The sequence below is a fragment of the Dreissena polymorpha genome, chromosome 9 (genome assembly GCF_020536995.1).
Source record: "Dreissena polymorpha isolate Duluth1 chromosome 9, UMN_Dpol_1.0, whole genome shotgun sequence".
Classification (NCBI taxonomy): Eukaryota; Metazoa; Mollusca; class Bivalvia; order Myida; family Dreissenidae; genus Dreissena; species Dreissena polymorpha.
This window is the reverse complement of record NC_068363.1, coordinates 32318884-32337210: the sequence shown is the minus strand read 5'-3', so window position 1 is coordinate 32337210 and position 18327 is coordinate 32318884. Positions and strand designations below refer to the sequence as shown.

Sequence of the window (18327 nt, the reverse complement as noted above, 5' to 3'; positions counted from 1 at the left end):
TCAACACACAGTTCGAAAATTGGATAAGGTCACTACATGGTACTATTCAGTGGCATTTGCGTACTTATTTACACGATGCATTTCAGTTGAACGAAAAACAAACTTACTTTTTCCAGAGTAAGGCTATCATACAGAACTTTCAAAAAGCCTATTGCCATTTAGACGATTTTGATATTTGGTTAATAAAGTTTATAATAACTTGAGCGTGTCACAGTAGTGACAAATACACCCCCTTCCCGTGGCTACATGTGGTAATATGAAGCATGGATCAAGCATTGATCATAGGGCTTGCCCAGTTTTGACCCCAAAGGGATACTATTAACAAATAAATGAAACGATAGAATGGTACATATAAAACTATACGCAACTGGCCTTTGTAGTTTTAGAGTGGTGAATTTTGACTAGCTACGTCTACATAAATAGAAATTATAATATATTGATTCTAAGTGTATGCGGGGGGCATTACTTTGTAACTTGGAACGTAGGATGATGAAGATCGCACATACACTACTTCATATCATAAAGAATAAAGCATTCAACTGAAATATTGTACGTTTAAAATTGAAGGAGGCATTTTATGAACAAGTGTTCGTCTATGGACAAACAGACGGAAAGACGTCCATGGTGATTGCACCTTCCTTTTCTTCGTATCTCAGGTATAAAAAGTGCATACGTATACAGTTGTTATCCCATAGCAAACTTTGAAGAAAAACACTATGTAGAGATTTTGATGTCAATACCAGATATCAAAGATATGGGCTTTGTAGCTTCAGAGAAAAATGATTATGCTTTTATAAATCGATACAAGTAGAATAGGCGAATATCCCGCCTAACCACCGATGCTACATGTGGTATAGGAAGCAAGTTGTAAACATGAAATATTTGACCATGGGGCGTGGCCAGAGTTGACGAAATGAGAACAATTTGAACAACGTTTATAGGTTATCACAATACGATGGTGCATACCAAATGTTATACCTCTTGTCGTTGTGGTTTTAAGGAAAACTAGTTTAAAAAAAAATAAGCTCAGGAGACCTACTTATGCATCGCACCGAAACGATTTGTAAAAAAAAAACGTACACATATTTGTTTAGACAGCCTTTAGTGGAATTCGAACTTTCGTATAGAAAAATACCCAATGAGAAGTTTTGCTAATATACCGTATTCGTATATAAAGAGATCACCCTTTATAAAAACAGTTAAAAATGTAGTATTGTTCTCGTTTACACAGATTACGAATTGAAACGAGACTAAAGTTGAATGTTGCGGATCAGTTTCAAAAATGATTAGAATAACCTTAAATTGTTCAACAATAAATGTGGTTGTAAACGGGATTTCGACCCATTTAGCGCTGACGTCGTTTCCAAGTAAAACGACGTTAAGTTGCGACCGCCGTTTTGCATCCTCGTTCAACACATTTTGTTTGCGATAAACAATAGCTTAATGTTGAAGTTAATCCTAAACCAAAATTATTCAGTCGATGAAACGATAATTTTCCTCATTTCTCTTGATTGTAAATGGTGTTAATAAATCTCCGCGTATAGAATAATCAATACAGTAGAGCACAGATCGACATTGTCAACTTTCGGATAAACTTCCTGTTTTTTGTCAAGGTAAGCGTTTTCCTTGTTTAATTGTAACCAAACAATGTCAAAGTTTGTCTTTATGGATAGTATTCCATCAATCATACTGTGTGTATGCGTCGTTTTTGGTTGTCATAATGAAGATTGTAGACGCCAATTCTTTGTCTATTTTAACCGGAGTTGCCAAAATATAAAACTATTGCTAAATTATCATTTGGTGTGGAACTATTCAGAAATGACAGTATTAACTGTATTAAAATTTCGTTTAAAAAATGGTGTACACATATGGTTTTTCAAAGTATTTCTCTTTCGCGGAATGTATTTAAAGATGACAATTTACCTGCTGATCAGTTGACAACTGACAGACTGTGAACTGGAAAGGTATTAATCAAATGAGTGTTGCAAAGCTTTGCACAATCACAAAATGGCATGTAATAAATGACAGCTCCATTTGTAATGACAACATTAATTAATGTCTTAGCAATTTAATTACTTTATTTCATAAAGTTGAGTTTATTAGGTATATATATGTTGCTATTTTAGTCAGAATTTCTAGTTGTGGATGACTATAAAAATGAAAACAATGATGATTAGAGATTCATTTCTACATATATGGAAAAAAATAAAAACATTTTGAGAGTCGCTATTTCCATGCACTACCAAACTTTTTTTTGTAAACCCAGTTGAAAGTGCATATTTTGATAGTTTGTTTGTCAGAAGTGACATTTGACAACGACTTTCATGGTGTCTGCTCATATGTTGTTTTTGCGTATATGTATAGCATTTTGATTGGTACGAGATTCATTACTTGAGCAGATTATGTTTCTTTGACATATATTTTTCTTGTAAACTGTAACAAAGATCATACATATATTTATTTGGCTATATTTTTGACGATGCTGCTACAGCAGCTCGTCTAAGTTATCATCCCATGAACAAAAATCACAATGGCGACCTACCTAAAAGACCGAGAGTCCGATTGAGTTAGTGTAATTTTCTCAATCGGCATACCTCGCTGATTATCATTGAAAGATGTAAAACAACAACAACAATTGGCATATGCCTTAGAAAATGTTTATTAAAATATGTAACAAATTGGCAAATAACTATTCTTATCACAAGTGTTGATTTCTATGATACATCATAATAAAAAATATCACCAGATTGCCATATATGTCATATGTTCTGAGCCTTGTTCTGAGAGAACTGGCATAATGCTTGTGTGTAAAGTGTCGTCCCCAATTAGCCTGTGCAGTCTGCACGGGCTTACTGAACAGGCTTATTTGTTATTTATTTTTGAAATAAAACATGATGGTTATGCATACTTATGTGTAAAGTGTCGTCCCGGATAAGCCTGTGCAGTCTGCACAGGCTGACTGCACAGGATATTTTTTTAATAACACATGAGGGTTAGGCATAATTGTGCGTAAAATGTCGTCCCGGATTAGCCTGTGCAGTCCGCACAGGCTGACTGCACAGGCTACTTTTTTATTTTTTTTTTACTTAAACATGAGGGTTAGGCATAATTGTGCGTAAAATGTCGTCCCGGATTGGCCTGTGCAGTCCGCACAGGCTGACTGCACAGACTAAATTTGTTTTATTATTTAAAAAAATACTATATCATGAGGGTTATGCATAATTGTGCGTCAAATGTTGTCCCGGATTAGCCTCTGCAGTTCGCACAGGCTATTTTTTATTATTAAAACCTATTTTTGACGATGCTGCTTCAGCAAAGCAGCTCGTCTAAGTTATAATTCCATGAAAAAGATTCTTCTCAATGGCAACCTATGTAAAAGACCGAGAAAGTCCGATTGAGTTAGCTAAATTTTCTCAATCAGCATACCTCGCTGATTATCGTTGATTAAGGGAAAGGCAGCTTGGTTCCCGTCCTCTTTCAAATTTATCGAGAGGTTCGGGACAGGAGCAAGACACGACTGTCAGGTGGCACTTCAAACGCTGTGACGCTGGGAAAACTTCAAATGTAGTTATTTTTAGATTTGATCGAGAATATAACCCGCCTCCCAGTTTCCCTGAATGGGTCAAGTTCCCAACGGGTACTACTTCACCGTACCCCCCAAAAAAATTCGTACCCTAAATTTTTCGTACTGAATTTTTGTTCGTACCCAATTTTTTTTTCTTATCCAAATTTTTGTTCGTACCCAATTTTTTTTTGGTTCCCAACTTTTTGTTCGTACCCAAATTTTTGTTCGTACCCTAATTTTTTTGGGGGCCTAATTTTTTCGTACCCAAAATTATCGTACCCACATACACAATTGTGGTGATGTAGATAAACTTAAATTGGTGCTTTTATATCCATCCTCTTCAAAAGCATCGGTACAACAGTACTGTCAGTACTTTGATTATTCATGGGGCAGTACCTTGTTGTTTCAATGGTGAACTCCCATTATGTATGGTCATATATCTCACCTCCTACAAAAATGACCTTATCCGATTGGCTTAGAGCGGTCACGTGCCCATGGTGTATTTTCCATACACCCCGAGTAATTTCCATACACTCCGAGTAATTTCCATACTTCTATCAACGTAAAAAATGGCGTCTGTTCGATAAACTGCTAGATAAGTATTGTTATTAATATATAATATATTCTTTATTATGTATACTATATAGTATATAATATATAACATTATATTTATAATATAATATATATAATATATATAAAATATATATATATGATACATTCTATATGATATATTATATATTGTACATGATACATGATATATCATATATTATATATTATACATGAGATATGATATATGATAGATGATATATCATATATTATAAACTAAATGTTATAAAGTATATATTATATATTATATTAAATATTATATTTTATAATATATGATATATTATATTAGATATTATATATAAGAGATGCTATATTATATTATTATACACATTATATATATATATACTATATATTTTAGTATATATTATATATTATTATATATATATATATATATATATATATATATTTTATAATATATTATATATTTATTATATATTATATTATATATTATATTATATATTATATTATATATTATTATATATATATATTATCACATATAATCTATATATATATATATATATATATATATATATATATCTATATATCTATATATATATATATATATATTATTATATATATTATATATTACATTTAATACATTATATATTACATATTATATTATAAATTATATTATATACTTTAAAGGTAGTCGGTGAGATATAATCGTTACACTTTTAGTAACTGATGGTGTATGGTATATACACCTTCAGTAGAGCTTCGCTCTCGTATGGTATGAAATTACTGAGGGTGTATATCCCATTCACCATCAGTTACTAACAGTGTAACCTTTAGTGCCCAATCAGATATAAATCATTACTACAGTTTGGCAAAATGTGAACATCATAAGATGTGCTCATAATTAGCAGGTATGATATGACTAATACACCCGTATTGTTAACCTAATGTTTGTTTAGTATTGATACTATTGTGTCATGAAAGTTATAACAACAAAACATGATTATCTCGTGAAAAGGTATAATGATTGTTTGATAAAAAAAACAACTACAGAATTTTTTAATTTTTTTAAGGCATTTTGTTACAGGCTAACCTACAGTTTACGCTTTTAATGAAGCAATCATGCAAGGAATAAGATAACCATTAAGGTCACACTAAACTTATGCCAATCCTTACGTTATTAAATAAAAGAACTTCCAACTTAAGTTAAACACGAATTCAACATTTTGCACGTTGGGACCCCCATATCCATACGTTTTGTTAAAGTACATTCTAAGCTGAATGCATCAAAGAAATTAAAAAGGTATGTCATTTGATTTGTATTAGAGAACTTTACACTTTTGATAATCCTCTATTTTCAACGTGTTTTCCGTCTACTTTTTAGTTGACTTTAACCCGCTATCGCGCAAGTTTCCCACTTTAGTGTTCAATCCTAAAACTTAACAGCGATTTCTTTGTGAACATCAATGCTGTCCCTGCACAAAGGTCTAGAAGATAACATAGCGAGTGTCATCAACTAAAAACATGTCTTCCAGTAATTCAAGATGATCGTTCTCGTTCGCAGCCACAGATGTTACATTTAACTGGTTCACACATTTCTATCTCTATTAAAAAATACACACATTAATTTGCGATCTACATGAACAATTCAAAGAGGTAAGAATTTAGTCATTTGTGTTCGTTGAAATACGTACTTTTAATATGCTGAAGATCGATTTCGTTTACATCTGTGTTGGAATAAGGACTCTTTGGCAAGTTGACGAGGGTCGTTGCTAAGCGTGATGGGCATTCAAGTCTGGTCAAACAAAAAGGACAGCATTTCCACTTGGACTGTACTGGTTCTGTGCAAGATGGACATCGTTTATCAACCGACTCCGATTGTGAAGCCATTGTCCTTCGAGAGAAAAATACAGTCTTTGACTTACAAATAACTTTGTATTGATCGTTTCAACCAACAAGAGGTACTTACTAGATCACGATAAAATATATATAGTCAAAATGAAAACAAAAGTCTAGTAAAACAGAATTGTTTATTAAAGCTCTATCAATTATGAAAATAAACAAAAACGTAAAATACTCAAGTTTGGGTGACGATGCTCTAATTGAGTCTATACAATTATATCAAGGGTGTCAATTGTCCCAAATTTGAAATCCTGAAGATAAAATATGCGTGCAGATAGGGCCCTCGGTGGGTCCAGGGCAACGCCCTTGCTAGGGGTCCTGGGGGCGGGAGGCCCCCGGAAGCTCCTGCATTTTAGCTTATTTGAAACAAAGAAATCACTTCTCCCGAGGTTCAAGACACCTGTATTTTTAAGTGATTCAAAACAGAAAAAAACTCTTTTAACATTTCATTTACATGTAGATGCATGGGTCTCAGATGGAATGTCCACAAAATGTACAATGTTTGTGCAGTACATGTATTCTTAGTATAGTATTAATGAAAATCTAAAGTAAAACAAAACACTGGAAATTTTAACATTTTAATAAGTAATAACTTCCAATAATCACAGTGACATTTCAAAATATATAACTAGACTAATTTGAATGACTAGTCCACAAGTAGTTATTGCAAATAAGAAGAAACAGTACAAACTGTAAACATCTTTATCACCTGTCAAACAATAACATTCAATATAATGAACCCCCACTTAACATAATCCCATTTAACCAGGAGTATGTGAGGCCGGGTCAGAGATTTTCACTCTTTCACTTATATGGCTATAGTAAAACCTGGCCACTATCTCATCCCACACTTTAAGCACTAGAACATTGAAATTTACACACATGGTACATGCAGCTATCAGCATATGTGCGACATTGCACTAGTTGGAATTTGGTCCGAGGGTATACTACTTCCCCGTACCCCCAAATATTTTTTCGTACCAAAATTTATTTTCGTACCCAAATTATTCTTCGTACCCAAATGTTTTTTCGTGTCCAACTTTTTTATTACCCAACTTTTTTTTCATACCCAAAGATTTTTTGGTACTCAAATTTGTTCGTACCCAATTTTTTTTCCTATCCAAATTTGTTTTCGTTCCCAAATTTTGTTTCCTACCCAATTCATTTTTCTACCCAAAATTGCCTGTTCCTATAACTTCTTCATTTCTACACCGATTTACTTCTCATTCATACTAAACTTCTCTTATGACAATACGGTCAATCTCAACTATGCATGGCCCCATTACACCCACCCAAAATTGTGTTTTAACATAACTTCTTTTTTTATTTACCAATTGACTTCAAATTAACACTAAACATCTCCTATGACAACACGGTTTATCTCGACCATCCATGTCCACATTACCCACCCCGGGGCCCCACCAACAGAGGCCTTGCCCACCCAAAATTGCCTTTTAATATAACATCTATGCGGCGTGGGGATACGCTTCGGCCTCTGACGCGCAAGCTGTAGTTTTAATATTTGCATCTAACAGGAAGTAGTCAACGTATTTAACAAGCAATAAACTATATGCAATAAAACAAAGTGAACAAAACACAACATAGACACCTTTTCTACATAAACAAACGATGAACAGTTGCCAGACATACGTTCTTTTAAGAAATAGTACAATCGTCGGCAAGTGAATAGTCTGTCAAAAACCCAGGTGATCTCACTTGGAAATTACCCCCTTAACTGCAAAAATGTAACCCACAGGTCATATTCAACTTCCGGTGACTTTTATTCGGCCATTTGTTATAAGCGTGTGACTATTAATCGCGTTAAACACGTAGACTTTAACTTTTGAAAACATCAGTTCTGATTAAAATGTTAAAATTATCTGCATTATGCTATTAAATGATATTAACTAATAAAGTTAATAACCATAATAAGTGCAAGAAAGCTAACGCGAAAGTCTAGTACCGTTGCTTAATTGATATACATTGTATTACACTTGTTTTGACACCATGAAAACACAGGACCATAAAAAGAAACGAACCACAGGGTTTTATCATCAAACAACAGCGCTGATCTGATTACTTAATGCAGATAACGATAAGGACCTGCATGTGGTGCGAACCTATGATTTTTAATATTCATGTATTTATGGTATAGAAATTTCAACATTTAATTTCATATTCATGTAATTCAGTTGTATATATTATTTTTACTGGCATTTTTTCACTACTTATTAAAGACTTATTCCAATTATTATACCATTGAGAAATAAAAAATATTTCATTTATTTTTATTAAAACGTTATTTTGGCTCACTAAAGTAATACATTTCCCATTATAAAAATGTCTTCTACAAGTCGCACTGAACATACTCAGGGATCATCCTAGCCCAAAATTTTAGGGAGAAGTGACTTCTCCTTCCAATGGTATTGGGGAGAAGTGAGCGGACCTTTGAGTTTGATCACACGCGTAAAGGTACTTAAATATTAATGTTTCACAATTAATAACCATACATATATCTGAAATAAAATATGCTGACACACTTACTAAAACTAAACATTTTATTTTAAACTGCCATGATGTTAAAGAGATATTGCTCTCTTAAAAACTGTAAAACGTGTATGTTATTTGGCCAAAATACACATTTCATTCATATGTAATTACTACTTAAGCCAAGAGCCTGAGGATGTAGGATAAAGGGAATATAGGGCAGAGCACTAGCATATTGTTCTTTTTTTTAGTCTTTCTAGGTGCAATTTCTGGTTAGTACATTGCGAAATATTGTCAACCAGACCATCCGTAACATTGCATGTTTATTCGTCATTCTATGAAAATGTTATAAAGGACGTAAAAAAATAATTAAAATCGACGAACCATTCGTATCCGAAAATGACTGTCCTGCACATGCATATCGTTTGACGGCAGAAAATTAAAACCAGTAACCTGTAACCTAGCAAATACGCAATCAATATACTATTTGGTTGACATATTGCTTTAAAATACAATATTGCAGTGCTTTACTTTACTAATAGATAGTTTAAAATAGCAAGATTACGGACATTAGCAACATCCATAGATTGTACGGGTTTCGAACAGTACCGAAGAGGTTTCATCAGTTACTGCTCATGTCAGTACCAATCAGAAATCAATAATTAAAAGACCGGACAATGTCTCATGGCGATATAATAAACGCATAACAATAACAATACAAATAGTATATATTCGTTATGCTATATTTGATCCCCTTTGCGCACAGTAAGTCACTGTTTAGCATTTGGTTATTTCTATTCGATTTTTATCGCATATGCACATTTTTAACTGAATTTAAATTGGCAATTTATCCCAATTAATTCCGCATTATGCAGCAGTCTCAATCTGCAATTTGACTAACGACAGAGAGTGACTTGTACTCTTAAAAACCTCCCGAACATTTCGTGGGAGATTCTTCAACAATACATGTTTATGTTCTATGCCGGCCATAGCTTAATTATTTCAAGATTTGATGCGTTTTATTCGATTATAAATACATAAATTGATGTAACACACCCGTACATTCTGAAATACCCCAAATTGTAATTCTCCCAACTGAGTGTCGCGTGCCGGTAATTCTTATGTTTAAATGGCGTCATTGACTTTAAATGGAATGTTCCCACGTGCTTGACATTTTTGGATTAAACTTTTAATGTGTAAGTCTGTTTCTCTGTTTGTGATATTTGTTAAGCTCAGTACTCAAATATATTATGACTGAAATTTAGCAGTGAGATTCGGACTGTTTTAAGTTGTACAAATCGTCAAGCATAACAATAAATGACCATCATGTGAACAATGGCTGTAATGGTTCCCGGCAGCCTTGACAAATAACAAGAGCCGATTGAAAAACTGTAAACGAGGTCGGAGCCTGGCATTCTATACATAGATGGTTACGTCAATTACACTATTGTCGGTAAGAACGGCGTGTACATAATGCCTTAACTGGAATAAACCAAGGCGACTTGCATCAGCGGTAAGTGATGCGTAGCAAATCCTCTCGCTATCAGTAGATCAGATTACCGATAATTGCACACAGCAAACAATGACAGTATTAGTGACGGCATTGCGCACATGTGTGGCAGATTGTCAAAGGTGAAAATATAAGAAAATGTCAGCGATTTTGTTTTCGCTTTGATGTAATCAGAAAGCGATATCAAGCATTGTAAGGCGACAAAGTCGCCTACGTCGCCCTCTTTGATGATCCCTGCATACTTACTGCATCCCTACGCATATTGAAAATAACCCAAGTTCAACGAAAGCAACAAAAGCAAATTCTAGAAAGCGTACTTACGCCGAAGTTACAAAACGTAATTTAAATAACCCAAAGGTCAAAACTATAGAAAATAATATTTGTGTTTCACATGACCATTCTTATTTTAGTCACTCTGTTCAAAAACCTGTTTACTTCACCACTTTTTGTGGTAATACAGATCATTTACAGTACACTCCACGCGTTTTCCCCAAAAAACGCACTCGCTCCGCGGTTTTTTTTCTGCTAGCGAGTGTTCACACGGCGTTGAGAGAGCGAGGTGAACTCGATAAAAGGCTTGGCGTTACGCCGCGTTCACTAATTCCCACGGCGTGTTTTACTTTAGCCTAGTCGGTAAATGCAGACAATTTCCGTTCTTATCAGTGACCGCCGCGCAACTCCGCGTTAGCAGTGTGCTACTGGGCATGCCAAAAAACAACAACATTGTTTTTTAAATTGTTTAAATACTGTATAAAAATAAAGATAATTGTATAGAAAATTAATACGTATAAATATTATGTTTTTTTATTCACAGGTACGTATACAATATGAATGAATATACGACATGTCATGCGTTTTGAAAAATTAATATTTAAATCATAATACATATAACACAAGGATAAATGTTCCGTAAAATTTCCAAATGAAAATAATAATTAGTAATCCGAAACACACTACGATTTTTAATGTTAACACGACGTTTACAAATGCTTCCAATATGCAGTCATCATGTATATTTCTCGACAAAAGTGCGCGAAAATTATGCTGCAATGTACAAGGTATACTCCTGCAAAGCGTGCGTGTATTGATTTCTTGATACAAACTGTGTAGCGCAGAGAACACTTAATTCTGTTGATTTCGGTTAAAAGTTTCTTTGGTATTTTTTAACAAAATGATATCGCGAATAAGTTGATATTTCCTCCAAAATAATTTCAAATCAAACACGCCAAATCTTTATCCTAACGGTATTTTAGTATAGTAATTATTTTAACAGCAATTGTACTGTCAACTGTAAAGGAGACATCTGGGCGGAACTGGATTAAGTGTTTGATGTTATGAAAACACGCAAAGCTTGTCTACTGACTGACCTATTGTGTAGACTGCTGTCTGCGGTGTTTTGACAAAAGGGATTAACATGTGTGAATGTCACTCTGTCAATTTGGTCCATAATTACTGGTAAACATTGTTTTGAATGTCGGCGCAATTAGAATACAACTGTGAATATTTAATGCAACTATCAACTCAATAGTTACTACCTTCTTTTAGCAATCAATGGAATAACCTACCTACAAAGAGAAAATAAATGCATTAGTGAGCAGAGAATCGACTTTGTTCCGACAATTAAAACCATTCCTAATGCATTCGTTAAACGTGTTTACTTAAGTAAGTTATGCCTTCAGACAGGAAGCCGCTTTCCTTTGATAACGTCAAACTGTAAATTTACTCAGATTTGCGAGACTTTTTATGGATCGCAACTTTTAATAGGGTCATTTGTTTACATGTTCAGTATAGAAAATCACCTGCTTACATAAAAACTTTGGATTAAATTATCAAAGTAAAAACAATGTTGCAAACTGTGTTTATATTAATTGGTAAGTATAAGTTAAAAGACGACGTTTTGTTTGTCGTAAATCAACGAGTTTTCTATACAACAACAACTACTTCTACAACCACGTCGGGATCGATCTATCTTGGTTGTTTTTTTTTAATTGTAAATATTATACTACATGTACATGTATGTACTTGTAATAAATGTAATTTTATTTGAAAATCAAATTGGAAGTCAAACAAAATTAAATTGATCGTTATCTCGTAAACGCGGAGTTTACCCCGCGTTGTCAACGCCGAGGGCCGCCGCGTCGGCTAATCAGTTTTGCCGATCGTTAACCGCCGCGTCCAAAATCATGCAGACGCCGCGTATAGCGGGATTTTCTTAATCTCCCTCCAGGTCAAAACCCGCGGAGTATGGAGGGAAATTGGGGAAAACGCGTGGAGTGTACTGTAAAGGTCACAAATGCTGAACATAATTACTGCATGCAACCACACATTGAAAATATATTGAGTTCAAAAGCATCCTGTTTGAATACAAAAAATCACAAAAAAACGTACGTACGTTGAAGTAATTCGAGGGATAACATGACATTCCAAAGTAAAAACTACTGAAATGGACAACTGCGTTTCACTTCACCAGTCAAATGCTAGTAAAACTGGGATTGTTAACTGCTGTGTAACTAATACAAGTAAGCAACCTCTTGTAACACACGTAACTGACGAAAACAAGCATTTGACGCAAAGATGCACAACCAAGCATATGGAAATAAATAAATCAACACATGCAAATGAACAAATATATTCCAATAATACTCTCCAAAAAAAAGAAGGCCAAACAACACAGGTACAAGTGTCACACGTAATAATTCAAGCAAAAAAATACAGACAACACATTCCACTATTCAACTGTACAATTTAGATTCCTTAAAAATGCAGGCAAATTCAGTGGTAATAGAAGGAAACGTTTTTAACAACTTTTATGTGCCAGGTGATGGCAATTGTTTCTTTAGCTGCCTCAGTTTAGCATTACATGGTACTTTATCAATGAGCACTCATTATAGAAACATGATTTGTACACATGTCACTGCAAACTGGAATTCATGGCAGCAGTCTGCCATTTGTGGACATGAATTAGTAAATGATTCAGTGGAAGAATATCACTTACAAATGATTACAAGATGCGGTTGGGCAACAATATGTGAAATAAAGCAGCATGTGATATCTTACCAATAAACATAGACACATGGTTAAAAGGCAGCATATGCAATTCTGAAACAGGACTAACCTCAATTGTTTACACAAAAAATTCACACTTATCACCACATAACTCTGATCTTAATGTGACTCTTCATCTATGGAACAGTCACTTTACACTACTTTCAGAGAGGAAGAAGGACAGGCAACAACAGAGCATTGATGAAACATACACATTTATCACAAAATAATCCCACACACATAAATACACTAACAAATCCTCTGTCAACAGTTCCAATATTGCACACACAAAAAACACAACAAAGCAAGAATATAAAAAAGTCCAAGAAAAGTGCTATCAGGGTTTTTTTTAGAAAGAGGGGAAGACGCTGGACGCTGGGTAAAAGGGGAAAATCGAGCGCGAGAGAGACATATTTGGGGAAAAAATAAAAACTGTTCATTTCAATGTCTATAACTCACCTACAGACTTCAGGGTTTTTTTTAAGAAAAAGAGGCATGTCTCTGGCCTTTTTGTTCTTAAACACATGAACAAGTATGATATTAAAGTCAAAGTCCTAAATAAAGTTGCAGGTGTAGATCTAATAATGGGAAATGTTTTCAACTGGGGCCGGGGAACGATGTCAATATTATGATTTCAATTTCATGATGAATGGGTTGACGATCTAGATCAGCTACAGTATTGGAAGGGAAAGGTGCGGCAGCTGCCGATTGTCTACTTTCACTTTCACAATAATCCGACAGTATTAATCGATGTTGATTACATGTACCTCCGAATCCTGCTGGGTTTCAACGATTTTTGATGATTCATTCTTAAAAAATGCGTCAACTCAATTAATATTTTCCGAGTCCGAACGTTTTATTTTGTTCGTGCATGAACGCCAATTGTGAGACTTTTTTCTGTTTTAACGTTTTTATCTTGGCTTTCACATAACCCGGATGAAAATTCGACTGGTTTCCGGTAATTAATTGACGAAACACCCTTCTCGCGCAAGACAGGAATCCAGTAAAATAGTCACATGATTAATACGATTAGTTGCCCGGTTTACATGACGTAATTTAAGAGCTATATATAGAATCACTGGGATTCCCAGATTTGAGTGTTCGTCGGGAGAGAGAGAGAGAGAGAGAGAGAGAGCGAGATCGTTGTACACAGTACAAATTGGATAAGTGTCGACTTCATAAAAGAAAAAAAAACATTTATTTGAGGGTAAAATATTATATTTTGGTGAAAAATTATATTTTTGGAGGGGAAATGGTATTTTTAGGGGAAAAATTCTGGCAGGGGAAGACGCCGAATATCGGCGTCACTTTCTTAGTAAAAAAACCCCTGGCTATACCATCAAAAGCTGTTAAAAAAGCAAAGCTGAAAATCACTTACGTAAACAGCCTTAAGAAAAACACAAAAGCTACACAACTTTTTAAACAAACTCATGAACACATTAGCACAGCTGCTCTTACTCCTAAGGAATTGGACACATTTCAGAGTTGTAGAAAATTGGGTATAACATTTGTTCATCCTCACCAAAATGAGGATAAACTAGAAAGAAAAAGACAGATTGTAAAAAATGCCTATGCCTTGTCTGTAGCAGTCAAAAACCTAGCATTAAATTTTAATCAAATACCACCTCCACCACCAGTGTCTCAAAGTGTCCAGCATAATATGGCAATGGATAGCATACGATCATTTGAGTTAAAACAAATGTCTTACATATTTAAGTATTGTAACATATGCAATAAACGTAGAATGGAAATGAAAATGTACAATAATACGGTTTGTCATCGTTGTCACATTGACAAATCAGACATTAAAATGTTCTCTAAACAAAACAATATGGACCCTGGAAATGTCCCTGCAGAACTTTCCCAATTATCTTTAGTTGAACAGCAACTAATAAGCAGAATATCACCACTCATGTATATTCATATGCTTAAGCATGGTGGAATTGCGGCAAATGGCCATTGTGTTACATTTCCACAAAATATAAATGAACCATGTCAAATTTTACTGAAACTTCCAACAGATATTCAAATAATTTGTTTCCGGAAATTTGTATACCAAAGTAAAATTCAGCACAGCTAGCAGTGCTGAAAAATGAAGGGAGGCCTTTTCCAGCATTAATTTGGTACTGAATAAGTGCTCTTAACTCTTATGCTCTTCTGGACCAGTATTGTGAAGTTCCTCGAAGAGAAGCACCAAAGTACAAGATTGTTTGTTCAATAAAACTATCACCATTTTGAATTCTTTGCTTAAGGTCAGTGATGGACATGTGCTCATCACCGATCTGTTGTTTCATGATGTATGTGCTCTGTTCTAAAGCTCTTTTACGTGAAATAATGTTATGAACTATGAACTTAAAGTACTTGTGTTGTGCAAAACGACCGTCTGTGTACCATATCAAATGTTCTGCCCATTCACTCATTGAAAAGCAAGTTCTTGGCCGATTTATGTGAAAGTCACCAACACAATTGGAAAACAAACATGGAAATGCAAGAGTAAAAAAATATTGAGTTGTAAACTCTGAAACTGGACTATTGTCTCTTGTTGGCCATGGAATAGTTACTTTTTTTTTCTCGAACATTTTTCTTTACTTTTAGGATCTGTAATTTCTTGAAAAATGGATTCAATGTTATTTCTAATATTAACTGATTCGTCTGGTAGTTGAACAGCTGAAACAGTATTGCCATTTATTTCATCAGGTGATACTTGTTCTTGTACTTGATTTACTAATAAAACGATATACATTTACTTATTATAAAAAAGTTATTTTATAATCCATCACTACCTGCGTGCTTGCGGAAAACTATACGGACCGCCAGACACGGAGTAATGTACGCTGACGAACTCACCTACCTGCGTGCCTGCGGAAAACTACTGAAATATCGAATGTGTTCATCGCGTTGTTTTAAATTGTTATTTTATGCCAAATCAGTGATTTTTTTTGCTTTAATTTGTTACAGCCTGTGCCATTTGAATTGGGAAAATTAGCGCGATAAACCGTGAAATTGGGGAAAATAGCGCGATAAACCATGAAATTGGGAAAAATTAAGCATTATAAATAGGATTATAAGTAACAGAAGTGATATTGTTTTTAAGTGCATGTTCAGGGAGTTTTCTAGAAAAGGAGTCTGGTCGAATTGGGATTTTTTTAATCAATAAAAGTGGCAAGTTTGGGAATGATTTATGGACAAAAATGACTAAATTCAAGTTATATATTTTGTAAGATGTTTAAAAAATAAAGTTGAGACCTAGAGTTAAGAAATCATAATTAAGTTATATAAGACTTATTTCTAAAAAAAAATTAATTTTTTTTTTTTTTTTTTTTGAAGTTGGGCTTTTTTTTTGAAATTTCGGTCAGATTTTTGGGAAAAAACGTGTATTTTTGCGATTGGGAAGCAGCCGAAAATCGGCTGTAAATTTGAGCAAAAAAATTCACTGCAAATAAATAAACAACTAGACTCTACGGACATTTCTTTGTGTTGTCATACGCTGTTATGTTTATGTACTTCATAAACTATATAAATAAAGAATGCTTTCATTGTGGTTTTATGTAACTAAACTACTGAATTATCGTATGTGTTCGTCGCGATGTTTTACACTGTTATTCTACATTATTTTATGCCAAATAAATAAACAAATAGACTCTACGGACTTTTCTTTGTGTTGCTTATACGCTGTTGTGTTTATGTACTTCATAAAATATATAAATAAAGAATGCTTTCATTGTCGTTTTAGGTAACTTAACTAACGAAATATCGTATGTGTTCATCACGTTGTTTTACACTGTTATTCTACGTTATTGTATGTCAAATGAATAAATAGGTCAGAAAAATTATTTCTTTTTAGTTTTTTGTTACTTCTCTAGAGTCTAGACTATAAAATTAATCATTGACGTGATAAATATCCTCTTATTAAAAATTATATAATGGTCACCAATAAAACTACTCAACAACTAGTGTTCCGCTAGTATGGGGGCGAAACGACCAGGGCGGAAACGTCTTGGGGGCGAAATAACTAGGGTGCGAAAAAACTTGGGCGCGAAACGTCTGTAAATCTTATTGTCATGGTTGCAAACGAAAACAATTACCTTTAAGGCTTGCCTGGGGTACAACAATTCACCGATGTCAAGGCATGACAATCGGGCATGGTGAAACAAATCGCTACATAGTTATTGATCCAGGTACAAAGTCTTTTGAGTCAAAGAATCCCGGAGCTCTCTTTGTAGCACTCCTCCCGATTTAATTTCAACGGTCGTCCATCTTGGTAAGAAATGTGTATTGATTCGCATTTGCGAATTTGTTAAATATTGCTTATATTAAATATTTAATTTATAACATAACTTGAAATTACCCCATAAACAAATTATACAAATTTTAGAACAAACGGATCGTGAGTAATTTATAAATGATCGATTTTATAAGGCGTGAATATGGGGGATTTCGGTTCTGGCGGGCGAATGTAGAATTACCGAAATCCCTGGCCTAAGTGATAATTTTTCAACAGAAGTAACCAGGGGATATTGTTGAAAGTTTTTTGTCTGTCTGACAGATTTCTACAATAAGTAAGCACTATAATGATTTTTTTTTACTTTTGATTTTTTTTACTCTTGAAGGTTTGTACAGTGGGGATTTCGGTACCGGCGCGCGTCTATGCTCTTGTGAAGAATTACCGAAATCCCCGCTAAGAGGCAGCGTATGATATCAAGAGTGCTTAAAAATTAATATTAATATCATTATTTGTACATCAACAGTTATGCGATGCCAAGAAACAATAATACCGATGACATATTGACTCTGTAAGGCGTGAATATGGGGGATTTCGGTACTCGGCAGGCGAATGTAGAATTACCGAAATCCCCCCTAAGAGGCAACTTATGCTGTCAAGTGTGCTTAATAATTAACATTTATATTATTTTTTGCACGTAAACATTCATGCAAAGCCAAAAACCAAGAATACAAATGATATTTTTGACACTTTCAGATGTTAATATGGGGGATTTCGGTACTCTGTGGGCGAATGTAGAATTACCGAAATCCCCGCTATAAGTCAATATTTTTCAAAAGAAGTGGGATATTGTTGTTAAATTTTTGTCTGTACCTCTTCTTTCTAATATCAAAAAGCCACCCAGATGATTTGTTGACACTTGAAGAGCTTTGCAGCGGGGATTTCTGTACCTGATCGTGCTTGTGAAAACATGCACTATGGATTCATACTCAGAATCCCAATAATTATGTATATATTTTAGTTTTTCACTACCAA

The 18327-nt window shown here is 34.2% G+C and overlaps 1 protein-coding gene across 1 annotated transcript in view; it reads right to left on the bottom strand.

Annotated features, from left to right (window-relative positions):
• LOC127843665 (uncharacterized) overlaps positions 1-17512 on the bottom strand; it is a 55838-nt gene extending 38326 nt beyond the window's left edge. Inside the window, exons 1-2 of the mRNA XM_052373365.1 lie at positions 17156-17512; positions 5821-6020 (exon numbers count right to left, since the gene is read on the bottom strand). Of these exons, the coding sequence (XP_052229325.1) occupies positions 5821-6016 (196 nt within the window). The 5' untranslated portion in view covers positions 6017-6020; positions 17156-17512. The remainder of the gene's footprint in view (positions 1-5820; positions 6021-17155) is intronic.
• Positions 17513-18327: the final 815 nt, after the last annotated feature.